At 44.1% G+C, this 12145-nt stretch overlaps 1 protein-coding gene across 1 annotated transcript; it reads left to right on the forward strand.

Annotated features, from left to right (window-relative positions):
• Positions 1 to 7494: 7494 nt before the first annotated feature.
• Positions 7495 to 10901, forward strand: LOC136504699 (calcium-dependent protein kinase 29-like). The gene is made up of 8 exons (XM_066499666.1): positions 7495 to 8232; positions 8904 to 9027; positions 9147 to 9290; positions 9429 to 9581; positions 9673 to 9788; positions 9891 to 10058; positions 10217 to 10438; positions 10553 to 10901. Exons 1-8 carry the CDS (start codon positions 7651 to 7653, stop codon positions 10745 to 10747), a joined length of 1704 nt encoding a protein of 567 aa, XP_066355763.1. The 5' UTR covers positions 7495 to 7650; the 3' UTR covers positions 10748 to 10901.
• The last annotated feature ends 1244 nt before the right edge of the window (positions 10902 to 12145 follow it).

Consider the following 12145-nt stretch of genomic DNA (forward strand, 5'->3'; position numbering starts at 1 on the left):
GTGGTAGCATATGACATGTTTATGGGCTTGTAAACCTAGTGTTTAATCTAGAAAATGAGCTCTAAGTGTTTAACTCAACATGGTATAAGATAACCCTTATTTGGAGGTGTGAAGAAGCTTGTCCTTGGATGAAACCGAGTTAAATGTCTTTGGCATATGATCTAGATTGGACCAAATTTGAGAACATGATCCTCACCCCATTGATTGACATTGATAATCTCAACCTATCTAATTTTTGAACCTTTGTGGTCATTGATGACAAAGGGGGAGAAAAACAAAGATATTAGTGATATTAAAATAAAGATATTAGTGATATTAGTACATGAGAAGAAAAACAAAAGATATATTAGTGTACTAAGATGGTGAAAAGACAACAAAGGGGGAGAACTTGACATAGGGGGAGAGATATGACAAAGGAAAGAGATCATTTAAAACTATTGAGCACACAAGTAGGGGGAGCAAGCTCATGAACTTGTATGGTGCATTTGAATGTGCATTTCATATGTTTGCTTGCATGGCACAAGTTTTAAATTTCAATATTCATGCTTGTGTGGTGTATGCTAGTTATAGGTTTGAATGATGAAATGAAAATCTAGCATGCATAGGTTATCTAGTGATTTCATTTTCAAGTGTTTCTAAGTGGTATCAAGCTAACCATAGTGCTAAGGATGGTATAATGGTGCACTTCGATTGGTATCACGCTTCAAAGGTCTATCTTTTATACCCTAGCATCATTTGGTAGACATTGTCTCCTATATTTTCTATCTAAGCATATGTGCAAGCTACAATCCAAACTCTTAGCACATAAGTAGGGGGAGCAATTGCTACCAATTGGGGTTCATGAAACTTGTCCATATCCTTTTACACATGATAAATATGCTTGGGCAAGCAACACGAATTCAATTGAATTTCAATTCATATCTTTATAAAAGGGTTGTCATCAATTACCAAAAAAGGGGAGATTGAAAGCTCTAGTTTGGTTTTGGTAAATTGATGAAACCCTAAGTGCTAACCTAGTTTATCAAGTGATCTGAGATAGGTAGCACATTCCAAGTGATGAAGCAAATGAACATCATGACATGATGATGGTGATGCCATGGTGATGATCAAGTGCTTGGACTTGAAAAGAAGAAAGAGAAAAACAAAAGGCTCAAGGCAAAGGTATAAATTGTAGGAGCCATTTTGTTTTGGTGATCGAGACACTTAGTGAATGTGATCACATTTAGGATCGATAGCCATACTATTAAGAGGGGTGAAACTCATATCGGAATGCGGTTATCAAAGTGCCACTAGATGCTCTAACTCATTGCATATGCATTGAGGATCTAGTGGAGTGCTAACACCCTTGAAAATGTGTTGTGAAAATATGCTAACACATGTGCACAAGGTGATACACTTGGTGGTTGGCACATTTGAGCAAGGGTTAGGAACTTTATCGGCGAAGTGTCCGCCCGTAGAGTGCAGACAGTTCGACGGTGCCACCGGCGCCCTAGACAGAAAAGACGGAGGTCATTGTAAGTGACCGGACGCTGGCCTCGGTAGGACCAGCGCGTCCGGTCAGGTGGAGCATGAAGACGCTGGCATCGGTCTCTGACCGGACGCTGGGTCACTTAGTGACCGGACGTTGGAAGGCTGTGTCCGGTCCTACTGACATGGCAGCACACAGGGGAGTCGCCATGTGACCTGACGCTGGGAGTGTCCGGTCGCGTATGACCAGACGCGTCCGGTCGTGAAAAGTCATCTCTGGATGCTTATTGGAAATGACCGGACGCTGGGGTTCAGCGTCCGGTCACTTTGAGCTGGTGCGTCCGATCATCACTTGACCGTTGAGATCGAACGATCGACATTTGAAGAGAGGGGACACGTGGCATGCATTGCGTGACCGGACGCTGAGGTCCAGCGTCCAGTCAATATGACCGGAGCATCTAGTCACCCCACGTTGTGCCTAGTGAAGGGGTACAACGACTCTATTTCGTGAGGGCTTCTATTTAAGCCCCATGGCCGGTTCAAGCTCATTCTCTTGGTCATTTGCATTGATATAACAACCTTATGAGCTTAGCCAAAGCCCTCCCACTCATCTCTATAATTGATTCATCATCTTTGTGAGATTGGGAGAGAATCCAAGTGCATTGCCTGAGTGTTTGCATCTAGAGGCACTTGGTCTTTGTGTTTCAATGCGGGATTCGCTTGTTACTCTTGGTGGTTGCCGCCACCTAGACGGCTTAGAGCAGCGAGGATTGTTGAGCGGAGGTTGGTGATTGTGAGGGGTTCTTGACCGCTCCGATGGTGGTTGCCGCCACTCTAGTGGATTGCTCGTGGCTTGTGTGATTCTCATCTTGTGTTGGTTGTGTGGCACCCTATTGAGGGTTTGGTGTGTGATGCCAATTAGCGCTTGAACCACCAAGTGAATGAATCGCCACAACGAGGAGTAGCTTGCCGGCAAGCAAGTGAACCTCGGTAAAAAATCATTGTGTTCATCATTTGATTCCGAGGTGATTGGTCTTCATTGGTATTCATTCTTATGATTGATTGGCCCCTTCCTCGACATGGCGGTATAAACAAATTGCTCACTCTCTTTATATTACCGCAAACTTGTTGTCAAGCTCTTTAGTGTAGCTAGTTGTGAGAGCTTGTTAGTTTGGTTAGTGTGGCTCTTTAGTTAGCTTTTGAGATCACACTAACTTAGTATAGTGACATAGCTATTGTGTGGATAGAAACTGTATAAACTAGAATTGTGGTAGGTGGCTTGCAGTTTTAGTAGGCTAGCGCAATACTTGCTTCGCCTCATAATTGTCTAACCGGTTTGTTAAGTGTTGTTGTAGAAATTTTTATTAGGCTATTCACCCCCCTCTAGCCATTAGGACCTTTCAGGGGAGAGCAAATCGAGCGGGATGAGGAGCGAGCAGATCGACAAGGTACGCCCTTTGCTCCTCCCTAGCTCGACAAGGTGCGGCTAGGCCATCGAGCTCCGCGGCCCCCGGCGACAGCCTGGCCAAACCCACGTGCTCGACAGCCCCTGGTGGCTACTTCAACCTTCTCCTCTCCATCGGCATCACAGGGGCGGCTCCCCCTCTCCATCGACATCGCAGGGGCGGCTCCCCCTTTCGTGGCTCCAGTCGAGCAAGCAGCAACTACAGCTTTGGCATACTCAGCCCACAGAACAGCCCATCACGCCCGGTGCTTCTTTTCTCGTCTGACCCGTGCAAGCTTCCCCTTGCTCTATTAGATTCCTTGTGATTCAATGATTTTTTGTAGCATGCTGATATCCCGCTTAATGTTGCAGTAGTGGGTGGAGGCGGTCCCTCCTCTCCGACCCCAGGCAACAAGCTTTGACGGCATATCCTGGACAGCACACTGCGTCCAATGAACTGCTTGAGGTGATGGATTTTTCTTTTTTATGCATGGATGAAGGGGATTTCTTTAATTCTTTTATTCATCTCTTGTTCCTCTTGCAGACAAGCATGGTGGCCATGGCAAGAGCATCGTTGGGTAGCTGCAGAGGGTGCTCAACATTTTTGCTTCTGTGATTGTTTCCACATTTTTTCTATCCATGTTTGTATGCTCTCACTCACAAGATTCTATGCGTAGACGGAAGCATAAATCTTTATATCCTAATGTGCAAAATTATGAATTTTAAATTTTTCAAAAATATATTCACAATGGATCTTGAATCGTGCACAAAAATGTTAGGATTTCAACGATGAAAACTGTTTTTGAATCGGATGCTTCGTTGAAGAATTATAATAAAAAAATGAAAGAGATTGGATTGGGTTGCATGCGTGCGTGCATCAGCCTGGTCAGTTTTTTCTATCAATTGAAGATCTAAATAGAAAGGTATCTGGATGCATGGTTACATTGATTCATTTTGGGATAGACAATGTGATGGAGAAAAAAATGTATATTTCCCTCTTCTACTAGACATCCTGTGGTGGTTCAAAATTCTGCTTCTTATCCAATTTTAGCATCCCTTGTGGAAAGTGTTATACACTATAGATTGAAATAAATTCCTAGCTATTCGTCCAGCAATGAGTCCTTACGAATTTGATAATACCGTAGAGCCATTTTAATATGATAATATCTTAACAGAGCAATGTGTATGCTACCAATTACAATTTCAATGGTGACGTGAAGTTGCAGCCTCCAAGAGCGACTAAGGATAAGAAGTACCATCGGTGACTACTGTACACCGGCCACATTGGTGATGATTGCTATAGGGCATATCTTTTATATTTTCTTGGACAAAGATTAAGGTCTGGCATCGGCAACTTCTCTAATGTGATCGAAGTCTATTAGTGTCCAGATTACTATTCGGTGGATGCACAAATCATTTGACATTGTATAGCAAACTGAGAACTAGCTGCTTAGGAAAAACCTTAAAGAGTTCATGACAATTCTGATAGTTCTGTTGATCTATTTATCCTTTCTATCTTTACCACATCGGTTCTTCTTTCTCTAAAACATACTTGATTACTCGTAAATTCATGGTTAATGCATTAAGTTTTGGATTGTTATAGGTATGGGTAAGGTTGTCGCTCGGCCCTTACTGAGTCGGTGAGCCTACGACGCCGCGCTCTCCGTGACGGTGTTAATTTCATGAATTTTGCTTTTTGGATTAAATGTCACTTTAAAATTTTTACAGTATTATTATTTTATCGTGCAATTCTTGTGTTTTTAGTACAAAAGTTTTACTGTCCCGTAGCAACGATGGACATGCTACCTATTACTCCTATCATTGTCGTCGAATCCATCTATCGTAAATCGTAAAAGGAAGAAGTTTGAGACAGATCATCCTCATCCAGTCCGGAGATAGCATGATCTCGTGCAGCAACCAAAAAAAATCAAATTTATGTTGATTTATATATCAGATATATGAAAAAACATCTAATCAAAGAATTATAATTCTCAAGCAAATCAAACGCTTGAAGCTAAGCAAGAAAAAAAATCATGAAGCAGTCAAGCGCCCACTGTCCAGCCGACCATCGGGCCATAGAGTCGCGTCAAAACCTCGTGCCACTGCACACAGCCCCATTCACCGTATACAAGATGCGCCCCCTTTGTCGGATGTGAGGAAAAAAAGAGTTTGAAATCAAGCAAAGCAAAAAGAGGAGAGGAAAACAAATCAAAAGGCATGAGAGAGAGAGACGGAGGCTCTAATAACACTTGGATCAAGAGACAACTGAACATCAGGTTCCCTCAACAGATCGAATCCATCCACCATGGACGAGAAACCTCCTCCATCACATCTTCTCGTCTAGCCAGAGTTCCTCTACCGGCGTGGGGCTTCTCGTCCACTGCCGCCTCTCGGCGGCACCGTCAATCTCCTTCTCTGCTTTCCCCAGTTGCCAATTCTTCTGCTTTCGTATGAGGGTGGAAATCTGATGATGTAACTATATTCTTCTGCTTTCCTCAGTTGCCAATTCCACTCTGTCAATTAGCACTTTGAGATTTTCTATGATTCCTTCCTCCTCAATCTCCCCTTCTTTAATGGTGAGAACTCCGAAATTATCCATGCTAATCCAATGTCTAAATCTTTCTCCTCTTGGCTCAAAATCAATGTGGTAAAAGCCAAGACCTCGATGAGCACTACCAAAATACTGAGCAGCCTGCTGATAGAGGTTTCTGCCATTCATGGCACTTGTCCACCACATGATCCACACTATGGCAGATGAAGCAAGACTTGGGTCTCTGGCAGCCTGAACTATAATGACCTAGCTCTCCACAATTAGAGCGAATTACATTCACCAGCTTCTCATTGATATCAGGAACTGTCTCCTCCTTTGTCTCCACAGCCATCTCTGTTTTTGTTTCCTCAGCAACTTTCTCCTGATTCCGACCCTGCTCTGCATCATGTTGAGGTCTCCCTTTGCTGGATTCTCCCCCTTCCTCTTCCTTCCCCATGGAATCCCCCTCTAGGTCTCTGACCATTGAATCGGTTGAATGGTCCATACTATTGAGGTGGAGGGTTGGGGAAGAAGCCATACTGGTGTGGAGGTGGCGGCGGAGGAGGTTGATGGTAGAACTGATGCAGTGGGTGTGGCGAATACGGCTGCGGGAACTGGTTCCAACCGCCGCCAATCCCTCCACTCCTCTTCTAGGCTACTGGGGCACATCCCTCGCCCACGCGGGGCAGTTGGCCATGGATTCCTTAATGATTCTCACGAAGCTCCTCCTTACTTACTTCCCCTACATGTCTTTTGTGAAATCTAGCTTGTGAGTCTTACGTTCCTAGACATCACCTCACCAACGGCGAAACAATCCTCCGCAGTGAAGGGCTTGGATTCCCAAGGACTCTTCTGGATCCACACCAGAGCTCGCCCCTCAGATGCCCTAACCCTAGCTACACGGCAACGGTGTTGCAAGCCTGGGAAGAACCACAGTTGGCCCTAAAACTGTGGAACCTCGTCATCCATCTCACGCGGGTTTTGGATTTAAGTTCTTCCTCCAACTCGATTCGCCATCCATGGGTGAGTGGGTGCCACTTGGCTTCCCCAGTGCCTACCTCGACTCCAAGCCTCCCTCCCCGAGGCGGAGAAGGAGACCTAAACAGCGGTGAGACGTGCGGGGGAGTCCTCGCTATTGGCCTAGGTGGAGGCGTCCTCATCGTCTCCCCAGGAGGACCTCCTCTCTTCAAATGACACTCATCCTCCTTATTTTAACACTACTAATATATAATGATACTAACTATGCACTATAAAAACTAATATTCTCTTATATATTTAGTCAAAGTTGTAAATGTTTGATCTCTCGGTAAGTGAGAATGACACTCTTTAAGTAACGAAGTATATAGTCGTCTACCTTATATAATAATGAGAATCCATTAAGATGTACTCACTCTATTCTAAATTATAAGACGCTTTGACTTTTCTAGATACGTTGCATTTGCTATGCACATAAATATACATTATGTCTAGATACATAGTAAAAACAATATATGTAGAAAAGTCAAAACATCTTATAATTTAAAACGGATTTTGTAACATATATAACGAGACAACGATCCTAAATTTACATTACTTCCTTTGTTCTATAATATAGTGTATTCTTGGAATTTTAATGCAAATTAAGAGAGAACATAAAAGACGCATGTACTCTCATTTTATTTCCAAATTAGACGCTATCATCAACGTGATTAGTGGTGATTGGTTGACAAATGGAAAATATTTAGTTTTTATCCTTAGAATATTAATGCATTATATTTGAGGACAAATTTTGAATGCTACGATGCTATGTATCGCAGTTTCACGACGGAGGGAGTACATCTGATACTTTGAGGTAGAACGTAATGTACTGGTTACTAGAACAAACCAGCTGGAAAAAGCTAAACAATATTTTGAAAGGGATCTAGCAGAATGCAAACGTGATTCCGGGGAAGCAATGGAAGAATTCCAAAAATGGGAAAACGAGAACGAAGGACCCGGCGAGAAAAGAGAGGCTGCCTGTCTCTCAAAACCATCGACCACGACAGCCCCAATTTCCTCCATCTCTCTCCTCCGATCCTCTCTTGCCCTAGGGAGAGGGAGAGGAAGAGAGAGATCGATTGACATCCGCCGCGCCGTCCGTCCGTCCAGGGAGAGAAGCAAATAAAGGTCGGCAACCACTAAACCACGCTACGCGTGGTCGTCGTCCGGAGCCACGCGTGGCGCCGCGGCGATGGGCAACTGCTGCGTGGCCCGGCCGTCGTCAGGCAAGCGGCGGGGCGGGAACCGTGGCGGTGGTGGCGCTGGCGGGAACCGTGGCGGGCGCCTCGGCGGCGCCGACGTGCGGTCCTGCTCCACGCTGTCCTCCATCTCCAACGCCGCGCGCGCCACGGCGACGCAGGCGTGGACGCCGCTGACCGTGCTGGGGAAGGGCCTGGCCGCGGAGGCCAGCGCGGAGGAGCTGCTCCGGCGGTACCAGCTCGGCGAGGAGCTGGGGCGCGGCGAGTTCGGCGTGACGCGGCGGTGCACGGACACGTCGACGGGCGAGGTGCTCGCGTGCAAGTCCATCAGCAAGCGCATGCTGCGCAGCAGCGTCGACATCGAGGACGTCCGGCGGGAGGTGGCCATCATGCGGTCGCTGCCCGAGCACCCCAACGTCGTGCGCCTGCGAGAGGCTTTCGAGGACGGCGACACCGTGCACCTCGTCATGGAGGTCTGCGAGGGCGGCGAGCTCTTTGACCGCATCGTCTCGCGCGGGCACTACACCGAGCGCGCGGCCGCCGGCGTCATGCGCACCATCATGGAAGTCGTCCTGGTACGTGCCTAGTACTGCCTTCCATGTTTGCATGCATGTCACATGTCAGCATGTGAGCGCATTTCCATCAACAGTTCTGATATGAATTTAAAATGCGCGTAAATAACGGGTTAGCTGAAATCATAGGTGTGCAAGACAAAAGCAATGCAATTTTATAAAATGCCATCCGTGCATTCATCAGAATTTTACTACATTTTAAAAAAGTCCGATTGCATTGCATGCGTGTTTCCATCTTTCCAACTAAAATCGGTAAAGCATCTCCAATAGTTCAAAAAAAAAAAACATTTGGTAATCAGTAAGTTTTTCAGGTAGTTAAAAAAGTTAGGAGCATATTTATTGAAAAAAAAAATCTAGCTCAGTAAAATATAGAAGACAATTTTGCATCACGAATGCTAAACTACTTCTAAAGCACCAGTAGATTGATTGCGATATGCGCGCATATATTTCTGCTTAATTAGATCGATTTTCTTAAGTGCAGAAAGATTGGGAGTTGGGAGTTTTTTTGAAGAGCACTTTTTTCAATCTTGCCAAAAAAAAGTCAAGATTAGGAGTGGTTTTTCTAAACTCTTGGACATGTTCTTACGGTAGACAATTGTGTCATGTCGTGCAAAAACAAATTCATTCAAACTAAAAGCAAATTTCCAATAACAAATTAAACCTCTTGACTGCAGCATTGCCACCAGCATGGCGTCATGCATCGGGACCTCAAGCCTGAGAACTTTCTGTATGCCAACACATCTGAGAACTCGGCTCTCAAGGTCATCGACTTTGGTCTCTCTGTCTGCTTCAAACCAGGTTGGAGCTTGGTCCATGGCAAAACCACAAAGCGTCCACCAATTAGTTTTACATACAAAAAACTAAAACTTCTCAAAATAATCTTCACAAAGTGTGTGCATTTCTTCCTTCTGAGTCAGGTGACAGGTTCAGTGAGATCGTTGGATCCCCCTACTACATGGCTCCTGAAGTCCTGAAGAGGAACTATGGGCAAGAAGTAGATATATGGAGTGCAGGAGTCATCCTCTACATCTTGCTATGTGGCGTCCCACCATTCTGGGCAGGTAAGTTCGATTCATATATATACCTCTGAATCAATCAATCAATGTAAAAATAAAAACCCATCAAATTTCGTTCTGATGCATGGGTCATCTACTCGTTGATGTGTTTTCTTTTTTGTACGCTGATCCTTTAATCTGCAGAGACTGATGAGGGCATAGCACAGGCTATCATCCGGTCCAACCTCGACTTCCAGAGAGAGCCTTGGCCTAAGGTGTCTGAAAATGCAAAAGATCTTGTGAGGAAGATGCTTGATCCGAGCCCTTACTCTCGGTTAACTGCCCAGCAGGTTCTAGGTTAGTTATCCGGCCCCATAATTTTTTCCACTCCCCAAAATTGTTTGGTCGAATGAATCTGACCATCATTTATCACCTTTCAACAATGAAGAACATCCTTGGATACAGAATGCCAGTGCAGCTCCCAATATCCCACTCGGAGAAGCAGTGAGGTCCAGGTTGAAGCAATTCACTGTTATGAACAAGTTCAAGAAGAAGGCTCTGCTTGTGAGTTTGATCATCCTTCGTATCTCATTCATAGCTGTTCTTTTTGGGTATGCCACCAGTCTCCAAATTTTACATAATTTCTTCATTGGTTTTAACCTTCAGGTGGTGGCAGAGTACCTACCAGCCGAAGAGCTGGAAACAATCAGGGAGTTGTTTCACATGCTGGACACCAACAAGGATGGGCATCTGACAATCGAAGAACTCAGGAAGGGACTGCGATTGATCGGGCACAATGTCCATGACATAGATGTTGATATGCTCATGGAAGCTGTGAGAACCTCGATCTTATGCTTTACATTACATTTGTTGAACCATCTCATTTTCAATATATCTTTGCATTCTTGCACCCTTCTCGACACAAGTGCAAGAAATCTGGATGATATGATTGGTTAGCAATGTGAAGGTGTCACTATATTTGCATTCTACAGGCAGACATGGACGGCAACGGAACCCTGGACTGCAAGGAGTTTGTGACAGTCTCCATTCACCTGAAAAAAATCCGCAGCGAGGATCACCTGCCCAAGGTGTTCAGCTACTTCGACAAGAATGGGAGCGGGTACATCGAGATCGAAGAGTTGAAGGAGGCCCTCTCTCCAAGAGGTGACCAGAAGGCGATCGACGACATAATCCTAGATGTCGACAAAGACAAGGTTAGACCACCATCCATCACAAAGAACTGCGAACCTTTCAACAGATCGACAGTTTAAGCAAGTTCATTGCACTGTATTAGTCAAAAACTAAAATGTGCTAGCTCCTACATACAGGACGGGAAGATAAGCTATGAGGAGTTTGAGCTGATGATGAAAGCTGGAGTGGACTGGAGGAACACGTCGCGGCAGTACTCGAGAGCGGTTTACAACACCCTCAGCCGCAAGATGTTCAAGGATGTGTCCCTGGAGCTTGACATTAACAATGGTCCACTTGCTGCAGCCGTCAAAGAACAACAAGCGGTTGATTGAGTGATGTCTCTACTACCTGCAAACTCAAATAAAACAGAGAATGCGAGAACTGTACCCAGTTTTCCATGTTTTGTGTATAGGTCGCCACATTTTGGCAAGCAAATGTATCAGGGGCGGTCAATTGACTCAGTTTCAGGTGCATATGTCAAGGCACTCCCAGAATTACACCCTTTCTCTTTCACATCAAAAAACAAAAGATGCTACTATGGGCATGGGTGTCTCGGGACAGGCGCCCGTTAGTTAGTTCGGTCCAGCCAGTGCAACTGCCCTGGACGTGAGCACCAAACACTAGTACAGAAACGGGCTTTACTTCTGGTTGGGAAACCCCTTCAGTTCCGGTTTCCTAACCGGGAGCACGAATTCGGGACTAAAGGGCCTCTCATTTAGTCCCGGTTTCTCGTCCGGAACTAAAGGTGCGGTTGGTAAGACCAACCGGGACTAAAGAGGCCTCCCGACCTGGCCACGTGGGGTGGGCCTTTAGTTCCGGTTGGTATTACCAACCAGGACTAAAGGTTTTCTTTTTTTTTGTTTCTATTTTCAATTGATGATTCATTTTGGTTTTCGAATAGGTTTTCGAATACGCATTCTACGCTGCTAGTAATATATGTATTCTACACGTTTATAATGTTCGAACATTTTGTACAAACTAAAGTATGAAACTAACATATATATTACATGCATATACATATATTGTACGTTATTTTATATACATATAATATTTATATATATATATATATAAATATTATATGTATATAAAATAACGTACAATATATGTATATGCATGTAATATATACGTTATATTATAAATAAAGCTTGCATTGTATATTCTATCATATCCTTGGGATAACAAATTCACTCCATCTGGTTTGGCTTCCATGTTTCGTTGACATTATTGTAGAACTCGCCGGCGGGGTTGAGGACCTAGTCATTAAGAAATCCTGCTATGGTCTCTTGAATTGCTTTCAGTTGGTCACGTCGTATGACTTTTTCCATCAACCATAGAGTCTTCAATAAAAGTTAAAGGAAAAGTATTAATATATATGTTGGTCACCTGATTACTTATATATATGAGCAACAAAAGAAATTGTGAATATATGAATATATTTATATAACGTACTTTGAGGATCTCTTTAGGAGTTCTTTTTACGTACGCCATGATGAACTCGCAAACATAGTATCTGCAGTAGTTATTCCCCTGTTCTTGCCTCAGAACCCACTTTTACGAGAAAAAAGATCCGATGAATTAAAAGCATGCATGGTGTTAATTGAATTAAATATATATATAAATGTAGCTAGTACTTACTTTGTGTGCGATTACATCTAGTGGCGCTTTGCAATGTTTCATGTGGTGTTCCTCAATGAAACTTTTTCAAACACTGTGCCCAATAAAATAAAAAA

The sequence above is a fragment of the Miscanthus floridulus genome, chromosome 14, assembly GCF_019320115.1.
Source record: "Miscanthus floridulus cultivar M001 chromosome 14, ASM1932011v1, whole genome shotgun sequence".
NCBI classification, from domain to species: domain Eukaryota; kingdom Viridiplantae; phylum Streptophyta; class Magnoliopsida; order Poales; family Poaceae; genus Miscanthus; species Miscanthus floridulus.